Genomic DNA, 16,374 nt, shown 5'->3' on the forward strand with positions numbered 1-16,374 from the left:
CCGCGGCCGGCCCGCCCCCGAAGAGCGCCGCGGAGGGGGTCCCGGCCCGTGCCGCGGCAGGCCCGCGCCACGGCGAACGGCACGACCTCGCCCAGCGCCGCGCCGAGGCCCGCGCACGCGCCGCACGCCCACGTCGCGCGGAGCAGCGCCGCCGCGGAGGGCGCCGCGGGCCGGCCGCAGTCCTCGAACTCGAGCGGGCTCAGGCGCCAGGAGTCGCCGCGGTACTCGACGCCGTCGACGGAGCCGCCGCAGCCCTCGACGGCGCGCGCGAGCCGCGCGACGTGCGGAAAGAGCACGAGCGCGCCCGTCTGCAAACCGACGCCGATGCCGACGCTCGACAGGATCCCGAGCAGGACGAACCAGCTGCCGTAGCGGAGCCAGAGCGCCGCCTCGCGGGACGCGCAGGCGCAGGCCGCGGCCGCGGCGAAAACGGAGCAGGCGTCGCGGAGCGTCCGCGGGTTCTGGAACGCGGCCGCGACGACGTCGCGGACCGCGGCCGCGCAGTGGCCGAGCACGGCGAAGGGCCGCCGCCGGAGCGTCAGGGACGACACGCTCGCCTTGCCGTGGGGCGTCCGCGGCGGGTAGGGCGTCGCGATCTCCGCGACGATCGGCGGCGGCGGCGGCGGCTTCGCCGGCGACGCGCGCGCGCGCGTCGCCGGCGACGAGGGCGTGCGCGCGTCGCCCGACGACAGCGTGTCATCGGGCGACGGGGGCGGCGGCGGGGAGTCGCGGGGTTCGGGCGCGCGCACGTGGTCGTCCGCCGCGGCGGGGGCGTCGTCGTGTTCTTCCGGTGAATCGACGACCTTCGGCGTCGCGAACGAGAGCCGCCGCTGCGGCTGCGGGCTCACGGAGTGGCGCTTCCGCTGTGCTAGCGACCCTCGAGGGGTGTTCGTGATGTCCTGGAGGCCCGGCATGGTGTGGTTTTTGCCGCCGTTGATGGGCGCGGTCGTGATCACGACCTCAACCGCTCGGCACTGCCGAGCAGCATTGAACAAGCTTGCTTTTCCGATGTTATGGCTCGGCGTCTGGGCTGCGCGCGCCCCGGGCGGCGGGCCCTGGCTCCCGGTCGCGGCCGCCACGGCCTCGGCGCGGTGCCCGCGGCCTGCGGTGCGCGCGGGGCAGCCCTCGTCGGCCCGTCGGTGGCGGCAGCGCGATAGGGCTGCCACACGGTGGCGGCCGCCGGGACGAGGACTTCAGCGTCACTGCGGCGACGCGCGGCTGCTCCGACACCCTTTCCGGCGTCTGTGGCGCTCGGATTCGCGCGCGGGGGCGCGGGGCGGCCCGGACGCCGCTGACTTTTTTTTTTTTGGAGTTTTAACGAATGCTCGCACCTGCTCAGGCGTGACACTCTGGTTGGCTGGCGCCTGTGCGGCTTTGCTCTCTTCCCACGGACCGGTGCGGCACTTGGGACGACGCCGGGGCGTGGCACTCTGACTGGCTGGCGCTGTTTGCTCTCGAGGACTCTGCTGCGAATGTGGTTACGGGCTGGATTGGCACTCGGACAACACCAGGGTTTTTTCGCACTTCGCTTTTCCCAGCCTCCGGCTTTTCTCCCGGTCGGGTTTTCCCGGGGGCGGGGTTTTTCAGCGTCGTGTTTTCGCCCAGTCCTCCGGAAGCTCTTCCCGGAGGGTGCGGTGGCCTCGTCTTCCCAGCCTCGTGTCAAAGGACAAGGCTGTAGTCGACAAAGGGGCGGTGTCAATCCGGTTCCGCATCGTCAACGAGCTGCTCCTCAGAGCACGATGCCGCAACGGCGGTCCCAGGTCGCGGACGAGGTCCCGGCTGCGTACGGACCGTATCGGGCGGAGATCCCCTCTGAGCGGCGGCGAACCGAGAAGGCCGCTCAAGTGAAAGGCGGGCGCCGGGGGGAACTCAGCTCTCTGACCCTGACGGCGGCGTCGGCGCGGTGTCTAGAAACCTCGTGCGTTCTGGCCGTGTCCGGCGCCAATGCTGGATGGAAAACCGGACCCGTCCTGAGTATGGCATGTCCGCGCGGGCCGCGAAGCGAGTCCACGGACTGCGAGTGAGCCCCCGCGCGCCTGGCCCCTCGGAGCTAGATGCCAGCCCGGCCGCCCGTGGCGGTCGCGGCTAGGCTTGGAGTCCCAGTGCCGCGAGGCCTGGTGCCGCAAACCCCCCGGGTAGGCCCTCTAGCTGTTAACCTCTCCTAGCCTAGCCGAAGGAGGGGACAAGCGCCGGAATGTCGCCGGACTTACTTCAGGTTTGACGCGCGCGCGGCGTTCGACGTGTCCATTGTCACGGGATAGCGCGTCTGAAAGCCGGGAACGCCCTCTCTTCGGAACTGTGCGCCGTGACAATGGACACCCTCGCGTTCGTTTTCTATGCGGGCGCAAAGTCGCTACTTTTCGGGTGCTCTCCCAGCACGCCTTCGAGGTGCTCGCAGCGCACTGCGCCCTCCTTTCGGCCGCCGGAGACGTTCGACGAACGCTATTATGATGTGCGAATGCGCGCTGATGCGCGCAGAGGTCTGGTTCGAGGCTGGAGAGCGCATACGGACCCGTCGGGCGCTCACGCCGTAAACGAGAGCGTTTTTTGCGAGCGCGCACCGCGACATAGTTCTGGCCCCGGACGATGGGCGGGATGTCCCCGAGCATGTACCCTACACGTGACGGGCCGCCGAAGGCGTCAGAGCGGTGCAGCGATGCGATCTGGACGCAACAGAGCTGGTTTCAGCCCGGAAGTGGTGCGTTTTGGTGCTGCAAGGACTCATTCGCGTCGCCCGATCACCGTCGCTGCACTTCGCTGGACGATTCGTCATCGCATACCTCCTGGACGGCGTCCTGAACAATCATCGGCGCCAAGATGGTACTCGAAACGTTCGCGCGCTGTCGGCGCCCAGATAGCCGCCGGGGACCCCGTTTTCGGACCTCGTAAAAATCGCGCGCCCGTGCGCTTCTCCGGTGCGCGGCGGCGTGTTTGTCCTTGGGGACGTCCATACGGGTCCTAAAAGAGAGAGGGACGATGCAGAACGTCCCAAATGGCGTCGAAATGTGGCTTCAAGTTGCGGGGGAAACATTCCCCAACGGACCTCAAAAACCAGTGGGCTTCCCCCCTCATCACTGCCGACCTCGATGGTTGCACGAGCAGCTCACGAGCCCGGCTCGATGAACCCAGGTGGGGCAGCCTCTCCGCACCAGCATGGCCGCCGCGCCCCAGCAGCAGTAGACGCGCTCCCTAGCAGCAGTAGACAAGAACATGTGGGAGCGTCTCTCCGCCGCCGCGCGCGACAGCTTCTCCGCGAGCCCGCCGCGCGACGCGCCGGACGCGCCGCCCACACAACCAGCGCCAAAGGTCACCGCCGAGGCCATCGTCTGCCTCTTCGGCGTGCACTTCCACAACCGGCGCGGCAACGAGGTGTCGTGGTCCTGCGCGTCGTCGAGCGCGCCGCCGGCCGTGCGGCGGGCCGGCTTCCTCGACGGCGTCGAGTTCAAGGCCATGCCGTCCGGCGTCGACAAGCTCGACGAGGACTTCGTGCTCTTCCGCCAGCGGGACCTCTACGGCCTCGCGGTCTTCAGCGCGCGGCGCGCGGCGAGCGACGCGCGCGGCGCCATCTACCACAGCGTCGGCGCGCTGGCGACGGAGCACGGCGCGTTGGCGGCCGTCGCGAACGGGCTCCGCGACGCCGCGGAGGCTCTGAACGCGGCGCCCGAGGGCGACCGGCCCGCGGTCTACGCGGCCCTCGAGGCCCGGTACCGGAGCGGCGACCTCGCCCTCGACGCCGCGCCGCGCGACGACGAGGACGACCTGAGCGTGCTGCGGGGCAGCCTGGGGAACCTCGCGTTCTTCTACGGCGCGTCCGTCTTCACGCTGTGGAAGGCCGTGCTGCTGCGGCGGCGCATCCTCTTCTATTCGCCGGTGCCCGTGGGCATCGTCTGCGAGCGGGCCCACGCCGTGAGCGGCCTGCTGGCCCACTCGCTCGACCCGAGCGTCGCGTCGCTCCTCGCCGCGCCCGAGGACGAGCTGCTCTTCGTCAACGTCGCGGACCTGGACGACCTCGCGGCGCGGCGGACCTACGTCGCCTGCACGTCGGAGAAGGTCCTCGCGGACAAGACGCGCGCCTACGACGTCTTCGTCGACAACCGGCGCGTCGTCGTCGCGGGCGACGGCGACGCGCGGGGCGCGCCGCGGACCCCGCCGGAGGACCACATCCCCGGCGAGGACCGCGACGAGGACGACGACCTCGTCTTCCCCTTCCTCAACAGCGTCGTCTTCGGCGAGCGCACGCGGCGGCGGCACCGCGCGTTCGGCGCGCGCCGCGGGTCCGTGACCGCGCCGAGGGTCGTCGCCGACGACGACAGCGCCCTCGCGCTCACGGAGGGCGACCGCCTGCGCTGGCGCGCCATGCGGCGGCGCATGCAGACGCGGGGCGCGGCGGTCGGCGGCGCGACCGCGGACCTCGACGCCGTCGTCGCGGACGCGTTCAGCGCGGCCAACGACCGCGTGCTCGAGGGCCTCCTCGTCGCCGCGCGCACGGGCGTCGACGTGACGACGCTGAGCTCCTTCGAGAGCTTCGGCCTCCACCGCAGCGACCGCGCGTTCCTCCGGGCGCTCGCGGACGAGCTCCGCGTGGACCACCCGGGCTTCAAGGACAGCGCGACGTGGACGTCGGACGCGACGCGGACGCCGAGCCGGCCCCCGCGGCCGCCCCGGGACTCGTGGACGGCGACGCCGAAGCGACAGGCGCCGCCGTTGCCGTAAAAGCGAGGCGTGGTTGAAGTTGGAGTTGAACTGAGAGGCATTCTGCGAGCATATTATGGGTTGCGCAATCGACCTTGCAATTGAGCAAGCCACGTCGAGCAAGTAGAGCTGCGAATCGACGAGTCTCCACGATGCTCACAACGACGATGCGTCGAGCGCTGCTGCTGCTGCTCGTCGCCGGCGGCCGCGCGCTGCAGCGACATCGGCCGACGTTCTCATCGCCGGCCCTCGACGAGCTCGAGCGGGCGGTCGACGCCGCGCTGCTGCCCGGCGTGCCCATCGAGTCGCTCGACGGCGCCGCGAGGGAGAGCGTCGCCGTCGCGCGGCGGCTGCGCGCGCGCATGGACAGCTTCGCCAAGAACGGCGACTGCCGCCGGTGTTGGCTGCAGCGCGCGCACTGCGTCTGCGACCGGTGCGCGCCGCTCGGCGACCTCGGCTCCGCGCGGCGCCTCTTCGTGGTCATGCACCACAAGGAAATCCTATTAGCCGTCGACACGGCGAAGCTCCTGCTCGCCGCGTACCCGGACCGCGCGCGCCTCGTCGTCGGCGGATTGGCGGGCCAGCCGGCGGAGGCGGAGATGCTCGCGTCGATCGCGGCCGGCGAGGCAATAGTGCTGTTCCCCAGCGACAACAGCGTCCCGGCCTCGGCGCTCGACGGGACGCCCCGGGACGTCGTGATTCTCGACGGGACCTGGTCCCAGGCACGGAAGCTCTACAAGCGCCTGCCTGTCGCGCCCGCGGTGCGCCTCGACGCCGCGGACGTCGACGAGCTGGCGACGGGCGCGGGCCGCCAGCTGCGGACGCACCCGACGGCGTGGCGCGAGGTGTCGACGCTGTCCGCCGTGCGGCGCCTGCTGACCGCGCTCGGGAGCCGGACCGCGGGCGCGCTCTCCGGCTACCAGGACGTCGCCGACGCGGCCGCGCGGCGCCAGCTCGGCCCGCCGCGATTAAAAGAGACTTAGAAGTCGAAGCTCGGCATCTGGAACGCGTAGGACGTCGGGTTGCCGTCGTCCGCGTGCTCGTCCTCCGCGCCCGCGGACGCCGGGTCCGCGCCGCTCATGAGCTTGATGATGCGGTTGTGGTTTTTCATGAGGCCCTCGTTCTCCTCTTTCGTCATGGGCGCACCGCCCTCGCGGCCCTCGTCGTACTCGTGGGGCCGCGAGTTCCACGCGTCCCAGCCCGCGACGGTCTGCGGGAACCCCAGCCGCGCGATCGCCGGGCCCCGCACCTTCATCCACACCTCGCCGACGTGCGCCCGGAAGTCCGCCGTCGCCGGATGCGCCGCGCGGACCTCCTTGATCGCGCGCTGCACGGCGCACTGTTTGAAGCCTCGCTCGAAGTTCTTCTGGATCGTCTGCGCGTGTTCCAACGAGAGCACCGCCGGCGGCTCAAGCGGTGCGCCGTCGTCGTTCACGGGCAGCAGCCCCTTGAAGGAGCACCAGCCGCCGTACCTACATTCGTGCCAATGCGCGATACTCCGCCTCGAACTGCACACTGCCAGACTACCAGCCCTCGCTCTCGCCGCCCTTCTTGGGCAGGATCAGGTGCACGCGCAGGTCCGGCGTCTGGACGGCCCAGGACTCGTGGTCGCTCTCGACGACCGCGCCGCGCTTGAGGATCGACGCGCCGGATTCTACGGCGTCGGAGCTCAGCTCGCGGCCGCGGCGCAGCATGAGCTTCTTCGACGTGACGACGTACTTTTTGTAGGCGACGGCCGGCTTGATCCAGAAGTGGGACGGCGAGTCGATCTCGTCCTCGGCGACGGCGAAGGCGTAGTCCCGCGCGATCTCCTCCCGAGCCGCCTCCATGAGCTCGTGGGGACTCGGATCCTTCATCGTCAGCGCGCTGAGTTGGGCAGCCATGCTGGGGCAGCCGAAACGCTCGAGCTCTCCGAAGGCAACTTGAAGCATCGTTGCACCCGTATTTACAGCTCCCCCTCGCCGAATCTCGCGTGGGCCTTGCCGTCGAGGAAGTCGGCGAAGCGGTAGTTCTCGTCGCAGGTGAACCAGAAGCTCAGCGTGAAGCGCGCGCCGCCGACGACGGGCGCGACCGCGTGCTCGTTCTCCGGGCCCGAGCCGAACATGGACACGCGGCCCCGCTTCGGCTCGATCTCGAGGCCGTCGTCGAAGGAGAACAAGCCGCCGGCGAAGTCCACGCCGTAGTCCGAGAGGTAGAGCAACCCGCTGTACTCGTAGTGCGCCGTGTTGTCGCGGTCGACGTGCGGCTGGAAGTAGACGTCGTGCGCCTCCGCCGGCTGCCACGACGTGTTCATGCCGCTCAGGCGCGTGATGAAGGTCGGCGCCGTGAAAAATAGGGGGCGTTCCCGGGAAAAGGCGTCTTCCACCTCGCCCTTGAGGCGGCGGATGACGGACCGGTACAGCGCGTAGTCCGCGTGGTCGAAGAGCGGCGGCGACGCGCGCCGGCCCTGGTACAGGTTCTCGAGGCGCGCGCCGGGCGCCATGACGAAGCCGCTGTTGATGTCGAAGATCGTCGGGCCGCCCGACGACGCGTCCGCGCCCGCCGCGGCCATGCCGGCGTTCGCGATCCGCAAGAGCGCGTCGACCTCCGCCGCGGGCAGCCAGTCGTCGATGACGACGCGGTCGCACTGGCGCGCGCCGCAGGAGCTCGTCGACGCGCAGGGCACGTGCCGCCGCCGCCGGCCCACGGCATCGCTCCGGCGCAGGCGGTCGGGCAGGGGCTCGCTTCGTGCGGCGCTCCGCGCGAGGCGCAGCGCGCGCAGCGCGAGCGTGAGCCCGCCGCAGACGACGCAGAAGATCGCGCTGGCGTAGGCGAGCGCTTTGTTGCCGGTTTTTGTCGGTGTCGCTGGTGTGGCCGCTTTTGTCGTTGTCGCCGTCTTTGGCGACGCTTTTTGAGGCCTCTTTTTAGCTGCCATTGCGATCGATGCGGGTTGACCAGGCCAAAGTTTCCCCAAGGTTGCTCCTAAAGCGCAGTGCCAGAATCGACTGCCAGACGGCGCTGTCACCCGCGAAACAGGACCCCCCATCCCCCCTAGGCACATGGGCCGAGCTTAGCGGCCGCCCGGCGGGGACCAGAAGGAGAGGACGACGACGAGCGCGTCGTGCGGGAGCGCGAGGTTCGACAGGATGCTCATGAGCGGGCGGCGGTGGCGCTCGACTCTTGCATCCCAGCCGCCGGTGTCGATGATGTCCATCATGTAGTCGTGGAGGGCGCTGTTACTCGGCTTAATCTCCACCGAGCGTAAGCCTTTGATGGCCGCGCCGGCGCGCAGCAGCGTCAGGGCGAACTCGCGGTGACCTTTGAAGATGGCAAGACGCAGCGGGGTGGTACCCTGTCGGTCCCTCGCTTCCAGATTTGCGCCGGCGGCGATGAGGAGCTTGGCGGCATCAACGCGTCCTTTGCTAGACGCAAAGTGAAGAGGAGTCAGGAAATTGTGCTCTCGAGCGTTCACGTCTGTGCCCGCACGCAGAAGAAGACGCACGCAGGCAGTGCTGCAAATTTGAGCGGCGTGATGGAGTGAGAAAGCGCCGTCTATTGTGGACTGAATGTTTGTGTCTGCTCCTTCGGCCAAGAGAATTTCGCACATCCCCGCAAGCGCTTCGGACGCCGCGAGATGCAGCAAGGGGAACAGGCCGCGCGCTCCCGTTTTTCTGTCTTCGCAAGGTACCATCCCGTTCACGTCGGCGCCGCGGCGTATCGCGTCGCGCAGCGCGGCTTCGTCGTTTGCCACAATCGCGCGCCTAGCATCATCCACCAACGCCTCCATGCCCGGACCACGCGCGCTCGATCGGCCGCGACTCGAAGGTCAGGCGCGCGGCGTCGATGCGCTGCGGACGGTCAGCGGTGCGTGGGCGGAGGCACAAAGCGAGGCTCGGGTCAGAGACCACTGCTCAAAACATGCCCAAGCAACCCGGGGTCAAAGGTGAAGGCCAAGGAAGCACGGTGTCGACTTTAGCATACGCCAAAACCGGGCCAGCATGGCGCAGCCCACCTCCTCCACGGGCCTCGCCGGCGCGTGGGAGGGGGACGTCGAGCCCCTCTTCGAGCGCGACGAGGCGCCGGTGCGCGCCCGGAACGTCAAGCGCACCCTCGGGCCCGCGCTCCTCTTCCTGGGCTGCGTGGGCAGCATCGGCGTCATGCGGCGCGCGCAGCTCACGTCCCAGTGGCCCTGGGAGGAGATGTCGGAGGTCGGCCGCGTCGCCGTGTCCGTCGGCGCGGGCATGGACGCCGTGCCCACGGTGCTGCCCGACGGCGACGACGGCGCGGCGCCGGCTTCCACGACCGACGACGACGCCGCGGCGTGCGACGCGACGGCCTGGGCCGGCGAGGACTACCAGTACATGTTCGGGGCCGTCTGGGACAGCGACGAGGCCGTCGCGTCCGGCGCCCGGCTCCGGCGCTGGCGCGCGCAGTACGGGTCCGTCTACACGGCGTGCAACGTCTCGGTGTCGCGCCTCGACCTCGTCGACGCCGCGGGCACGACGGTGCCGTCGCCCGACGCGACGCATTGGTTCACGATCGCGTCCGACGCCTACCTCGTCGTCGGCAACGTGTCCGTGACGCTCGAGGCGCTCACGGCGACGGGGACGCGGAGTTTCACGTGCGCGTCGGACGCGGCGGCGGGCGGCTGCATGTACTGGGTCGGCGCGGGCACGCGGCTCCGCGCGTCGGCGAACCGGTCCGCGACGCTCGCCATGCTCACGGTCGGCGAGGCCTCCCTCGCGAACGTCACGGACGAGCGCGCGTCCGACGACGCCGCGCTCATCGAGGACGACCTGAGCTGCGGGCCGCTCTACGCCGTGTCGGGCTCCTGCAGCGGCATGGCCGTCAACGGCGAGTGCCCCGGCGCCCTCTTCGACAACCTCGACGCCGACATCTCGCCGCCGTTCCCCCAGCACTACCACCCGCGCGGCGCGTTCTACTACGTCGTCTCGGGCTCCATGTCCTTCAACGACACGGGCCGCGAGGGCCTCTACATCGGCGCGGGCGACATGCGCTTCGTCAACGCCGCCGTCTACTACGGGCCCGAGGCGGGCAACGCGTCGACGGTCTTCCTGTCGCTCCACGAGCCCGACCCCGCGGCCTACGGGTCCTGGTATCGGAACGGCGCGCTCGAGGCCGGCGGCTCGGCCTGCGACTTCGTCTGCACGTCCGTCCCCGGCGACGACCCCCTCACCTGCACCTAGCGCGCTTTAATCTCGCAGCGTGGTCTCGAGGTACGCGTGGTGGTTCTCCTTGCCCGCCGCGGCCCGCGCGAGGGTCCGCTCGAAGTGGGGGCTCTCGAGGGTCTCGTGGCTCAACGCCGACGCCATCGTCGCCGAGGAGAAGTAGGGCTCGTGGGCCGTCGCCGGCGTCGACGCGATGGACGGCTGCCGCGGCGACGCCCACGCGTAGGACAGGTCCGCCGTCGGCGTCGTCGCCTCGACGGGCGGCGGCGGCGGCGCGTTGGCGCGCCCGAGGCGCCGCGCGGGGCTCGACCACTTGTCGGCGGACGCGCCGCCGCCGCGCCGCTCGAGGGGCCGGCCCGCGGCGACCGCGCACCACTTGGCGAACGCGTGCGCCGCGGCCGCGGCCGCGCGGCGCTTCAGCACGCGCGAGAAGGCCGCGCGCTCGCGGCGCACGACGCGGCCGAAGCGCAGCCAGGCGCCGATGGTGCGGATGAAGACCTGGTGGACGAAGAGGTGCGAGATGTAGACCTTGAGCCGCAGGAACCGCTTCTCGTGCTTGTGGCGCTCGACCCAGGCCACGAAGACCTTCTGCTGGAGGCGGAAGGCGACGACGGAGATGGCCACGAGGGCCTTCTTGCGCCGCTCGTGGCGCTGGTCCAGGTCCTCCTGGAAGTGGGCCTCGTGGACGCGCTCGTACTCGACGACGCGGAGCCACTTGTTGAGGCCCCGCCGCGTCATGCGCGTCGCCTCGACGTCGAGCATGCGGCAGGCGGCGCGCAGCGTCGGCACCTTGGCCAGCGACCGCGCCTTGCGGTAGGAGTGCCACGCGCGGAAGCACGCGGCCCGGTGCCCGCGGCCGCGCGCCTGCTTCCAGCGCGCGGCGCGCGCGCGGCCCGCGGCGCGCCGCGCCCGCAGGGACGCGAGCGCCGAGAAGGCGCGCCGCCGCAGGAGCTGGTCCGCGCGCGCCTCGTTGCGGTGGGCCCAGTACTGCGCGGCGGACCGCGCGGCCGCGGCGACGTCGCGCTCCTTCTCGAGCGCGAGGTGCTCCGCCGCGCGCGCCCACTGGCCGAAGGCCATGGACGACAGGCGCGACCGCATGCGCCCGAGCACGGACCGCACGAGCTGGCGCACGCGCCGCCGGTCGTGGACGTGGAACGTCCACCCGTTGAACGCGCGGCCGAGGCTCAGGTGCAGGAACCGGAGCCGGCAGCGGCCCACGATGACCTCGTGGCGCCTGAAGAGCTCCTCGCGCTCCCGCTCGACCGCGGCGAACTCGACCCAGGACCGCAGGCCCTTGGCGAGGCCGCCGCGCTCGAACTTGGCGAGTACGCGCTGGCACAGCAGGCGCGCGACGCGCCGCTCCTCGCGGAAGTGCTGCCAGGTCGTCAGCGCCCGCGCCGCGCAGTGGTGGCGCACGCGGCGGCGCACGCGGTCCAGGAGCACCTCGCGCTTCGCGAGGCGCGCCGCCTCCGCCTCGCACTCTTTGACGAACGCGACCCACGCGTTCAGGGCCGGGAGCGTCTGCGAGTTCGCGAAGCGGCCGATGATGCGCTTCGCCAGCGCCCGCAGGCGCTTGCGGTCCGCGCAGAAGTGGGCCCAGGCGTTCCAGGACCGCGCGGCCGCGGCGTTGCGGAACCGGCGCCGGCACCGGTCGAGCACGACCGCGTGCCGCTTCTCCCGCTCCTCGCGGTCCCGCAGGGCCCGCGCGGCCAGCACCCAGGCGCGCCACGCCGGCGCTAGGTTCGAGGCCGCGAACCGCGCGAGCACGCGGCGCACGAGCACGCGCAGCCACTTGACGTCGCGCACGAAGTCCGTCCAGGACCGCAGCGCGCGGCTCGCGCGGCCGTGGACCATCTTCTGGCGCACGCGGTAGACGACCAGGGCCTGGCGCCGCGCCTCGTCCTCGCTGAACTTGAGCTCCATGACCGCGAGGCGCCACTTGCCCAGCGCGGGCGCGCACGCGTCGCCCGTGAAGCGCCGCGCGGCCTGCCTGACGAGCTGCCGCGCGCGTTTTCGACTCTGCACCATGTGGGTCCAGGCCGCGTAGGCCCGGCCGATGCGCTGGTTCAGGAAGCGCCGCCGGCAGCGGTCCACGACGAGGTCCTGGCGCCTCCGCTCCGCGTCGCGCCGCGCGCCGCCCTGCGCGTGCAGCAATAAACTCCGGAACGCGGGGTGGAGCCTCGCGTGCAGGAAGCGGCCGCCGGCGTGGGCCAGCAGCGACCGCAGCCGCTTCCGCTCGCCGACGAAGTGGGTCCAGCCGTTGAGGGCCTTGTAGGCCAGCGCGTGGGCCATGCGCTGCCGCGCCGCGCCCAAGACGCGCTCCGCGTGCCTCGCGTGGACCATGGCCGCGCTCCACGTCGAGAACGCGGGGAAGATCGTCGCGTGCTCGAAGCGCCGGATCGTCTTCACGGAGAGCGCCCGCAAACGCTTGCGGTCGTGGACGAAGTGCGTCCAGGAGCTGAAGGCCTTCGTCGACGTCCGCATGAGCCAGCGGCGCCGCACGCGGTCGACGACGGCCGCGTGGCGCTTCTCGGATACCAAGGCCTGCCGCAGGGCTTCGTTGATGGCGCGCCAGCGCCGGAGGGCGCCGACGAGCGAGCCCACGGCCGACGCGTGGAAGACGCGCTTGAGCACGGACCGCGCCTGCCTCCGCTCCCGGGCGAATCGGTCCCAGGTGCCAAAGGCCGAGAAGCTCAACTTCGCGTTCCAGCGGCAGCGGTAGCGGAAGAGGACGACGCGCTGCCGCTTCCAGACCTTGACCGCGGACCGCCACGCGTCGACGACCCGCCCCATGATGCCGCCCGTCCAGAGCCGCAGCGCGCGCCGCTCGCGCTCGCGCGACTCGCGGGACCGCGCGTCGTCGAGCGTGTGGCCCGCCTGGACGACCTCGTCGTGGAGCGCGGCCCGCAGCTCCGCGTGCGCCGCGCGGCGCCAGACCGTGAAGCCCTGGATCAGCGCGCACCGCTTCTTCCGGGCGACGAGGCTCAGCGCCAGCCGCACGGCCGCGGCGTAGGACGCGTCGTCGGCGGCGAGGCGGAAGCGCGTCGCCGCGCGCACGGCCTCGACGAACTTGCCCCAGGTCGCCCAGGCCTTCATCGCCGCGCCCTGCGTGAGCCGCCGCAGCGCCATCGTCACGAGCGTCCTTAACCGCCGCCGCGTCGCCGCGTTCTCGCGCCAGCCCGCGAGGGCCTTCGCCTTCGTCGCGAGCAGCATCTTCAGCGCCGCGCGCTTCACGAGCACCTCGTAGCGCCGCCGCTCGCGCGCGTGGTGCGCTAGCGTCCGGAACGCCGGGCCGAGCGTCGAGTGCAGCAGGTGCTGCAGGATGCGCGTCACCGTGCCGCGCAGGCGCACCTTGTCGGCGACCTTGGACGCCCAGCCCGCGAAGGACCGGTGCGCGAGGCCGTGGACCATGCGCCGGCGCACGCGGTCGACGATGGCCTCGTGCCTCCGGCCCTCGCGCGCCTCGGCCCGGATCTTCGCGAAGGCCTTGGCCGTCTCCTTGTTGGCCAGGTTCCCGAGCACGCGGCGCACGAGGCTCCGGAGGCGCCGCCGCTCCGTGGCCATGTGGACCCACGCGTTATAGGACCTGTGGAGCGTCGCGAAGAGCATGCGGCGCCGCACCTGGTCGAGGATCGTCTCCTTGCGCGCCGCGTCGGCCTCCTCGCGCTTCGCCGCGTCCACGAAGAGCACCCAGGACCGCAGCGCCGGCGCCGCCTCGGCCGCGAGGAAGCGGCCCGCCGTGCGCTTGACCAGGCTCCGCAGGCGCTTCCGCTCGCGGACCATGGCCGTCCACGCGTTGAAGGACCGCGTCGCCAGGGCGTCCTTGAGCCGCCGGCGCACGCGGTCCAGGAGCACGTCGCGCCGCCGCGCGTCCGTCTCCTCCTTCTTCGCCGCGGCGACGCGGAGCCACCACGCGCGGAGCGCGGGCGCGAGCGCGCCGCCGCGGAGCCGCGCGACCGTGCGGCTCACGAGCGCCCGGAGCCGCCGCCGCTCCGTCCACATGGCGACCCAGGCCTGGTAGGCTCTATGGGCCGTCGCGTTGCGCATGCGGCGGCGCATCTTGTCGAGCAGGCGCGCGCGGCGCCGCTCCTCGGCCTCGGCGAAGCGCGCCTCCATCTCCTCCCGCTTCACGGCCCCGACGAAGAGCGCCCACTGGCGCACGGCGAGCGTCAGGGGCCGCGTCGTCGAGCTCATGCGGCTCACGAACTTGCGCACGAGCTTGCGCAGCCGCGACCGCTCGCCCGCGCCGTGGACCCAGCCCTGGAACGCCTTGTGCGCCAGCGCGTTCCGCAGCCGCCGCCGGCACCGGTCCACGGCCTTCTCCCGCAGCAAGGCCAGCTCGTCGTCGCGGCGCTGCGCCTCGGCGAAGACGACCCAGGACCGGAACGCCGGCGCGCCTAGGGCGCCGTCGATGCGCCGCACGGACCGCGTGACGAGCGCCCGCAGCCGCTTCCGCTCCGTCGCGGCCGCGCGCCACCCGGCGAGGGCCCGCGCCTCCGTCGCGTGGAGGTAGCGCCGCCGGAAGCGGTCCAGCGTCACCGCGCGCTTCCGCTCGTCGGCGATCTCGCGGTCGAGCGCCCGCAGGTAGAGCACCCAACTGCGGAACGCGGGCGCGACCGTGGACGTCGCGAAGCGCCGGATCGTCCGGTTGACGAGGTCCCGCGCGCGCCTGCGCATGTCGCGCACGAAGACCCAGGACCGGAAGCTCTTGGCGACGAAGGCGTGGCGCAGGAGCCGCAGCGCGCGCACCTCGAGGTCGCGCGCGCGCTCCCGCCGGCTCCGGAAGGCCGTGAGCCACGCGAACCAGACCCGCGACAGCGACTTGCCCGCCCAGGCCGCGAAGAGGCCCCGCGCCGACGCCTGCTTCGACCGCGCCTTCTGCTCCAATAATTTCTTGAGCTCGCGCTCGCCGTGCTGGAGCCGCGCGGCCAGGTCGTCGGCCCGGTCGCCGAGGGCCTCGAGCTCCGCGTCCTTGAGCAGCTCCACCTTGCGGCGCCACTTGCCGAAGCCCGGCGCGAGGACGCGGTGGACGACGTGGGCCGCCGCGCGCACGGCCAGGAGCCGGAGCCGCTTCCGCTCGCCGACGAAGTGCGCCCAGCCGCCCCAGGCCTTGTGCAGGAAGCCGTCGAGCCAGCGCTTCCGGACGCGCGCGAGCATGACCTCCCGCTTCTTGCCGTCGGCGACGAAGGTCCGCCAGGTCTCGAAGCCCGGGAGCACGAGCGCGTGTTGCATGCGCGTCGCCGTCCGCGCGGCCAGCCGCCGGAGCCGCTTCCGGTTCCGCGCGAAGGACTCCCAGCTGTTGAAGGCCGCGTGCGCCGACGCCATGAGCCAGCGCCGCCGCACCTTGTTGAGGAGCTTCTCGCGCCGCGCGACCTCGAGCTCCGCGGCCTCGGACGCGGCCGCGAACGCGCGCCAGCCGCGCCACGCGCGCGACACCGTCGCGTCGCGGAAGTTCGCGCAGGTGCGCTTCACGAGGGACCGCAGGCGCTTCCGCTCGTCGACGAAGCCGACCCAGGTCCGGTACACGGCGGCCTCGCGCGCGTGGAGCCACCGCGCCTTCGCGCGATCGAATGCCACCTGGCGCGCGGCCGCAGCCTCCTCGGCGCGCCGCGCCGCGTCGGCGAATCGATCCAGGACCGGAACGACGGCGCGACGGCGTGGCCCGCGAGCCGCGCGGCGCACTTCTTCACGAGCGCTCGTCGANAAATCCGTCACGCGCCGAGGCTCCGCGCGGTGCGCATGTGGAGCCAGCGCCGCCGGCAGCGGTCGAGGCCGATGGTCCGCGCCTCCTTGGCCCGGGCCGCGTCCCGCAGGGCGGCGGCCCGGGACCGCCACGTCGAGAACGCGAGGCTCTCGCCGTTCTTGCTGAAGCGCGAGAAGATGCGCTTCGCGAGGCCCCGCAGGCGCCGCCGCTCGCGGGCCTTGGCCGCCCAGCCGTGGAGCGCCGCCGTCTCCGTGCGCCGGAGCCAGCGGCTCCGCACGCGCGCGAGCTGCTCGTCGCGCTTCGCCTCGAGGCGGCTCAGGTTCCGGTCCGCGTGGCCCTTCTCCCGCGCGAGGAGCCGCTCGAGGTCGGCGATGCGCTTCGCGTCGTCGTCGCAGCGGGCCCGCGCGGCCCGGAGCTCGTCGACGGCCAGCGCCGTGCGCAGCGCCGCGTTCCGCGCCGTGAGGATCGCCGCGTGCCGCGCCCAGACCCCAAAGGCCTTGCGCGCGGGCCGCTCCTCGACGAGGTTGCGCGCCAGGGCCGTCAGCAGGCGCGCGCCCGCGCCCAACCGCCGCTGCATGCCCACGCTGAGCTCCTCGCGCGCGCGCGCCGCGAGCCGGCCCTCGCGGCGCCGCACCGTGTCGCGGAGCGAGCTCATGGAGAACATGAAGCTCGACCGCTCGTGCTCCACCAGGCTAAAGACGATGGACACGATGTGCTGCACGTCCTTGGCCCGCGCGAGGTCGCCGTCGCTGAGGCCCTCGCCGCCCTCGGCGGCGCCGACGTAGAGCACGCGCTCGAGCTCCGACTGGA

General features: G+C 72.1%; 2 protein-coding genes across 2 annotated transcripts; one reads left to right on the forward strand and one right to left on the reverse strand.

The window, feature by feature from the left end:
• Positions 1–3,210: 3,210 nt before the first annotated feature.
• Positions 3,211–4,713, forward strand: AURANDRAFT_65797 (hypothetical protein; the record flags this gene model as incomplete). Its single annotated transcript, XM_009040818.1, has 1 exon — positions 3,211–4,713. One exon carries the CDS (start codon positions 3,211–3,213, stop codon positions 4,711–4,713), a length of 1,503 nt encoding a protein of 500 aa, XP_009039066.1.
• Positions 4,714–7,999: 3,286 nt separating this feature from the next.
• Positions 8,000–8,311, reverse strand: AURANDRAFT_14899 (hypothetical protein; the record flags this gene model as incomplete). The annotated part of the gene is made up of 1 exon (XM_009040948.1): positions 8,000–8,311. A coding segment is annotated over one exon (312 nt), but the record flags the coding sequence as incomplete, so codon positions are not given.
• Between the last annotated feature and the right edge of the window lie 8,063 nt (positions 8,312–16,374).

This window comes from Aureococcus anophagefferens (genome assembly GCF_000186865.1).
Source record: "Aureococcus anophagefferens unplaced genomic scaffold AURANscaffold_17, whole genome shotgun sequence".
NCBI classification, from domain to species: domain Eukaryota; class Pelagophyceae; order Pelagomonadales; family Pelagomonadaceae; genus Aureococcus; species Aureococcus anophagefferens.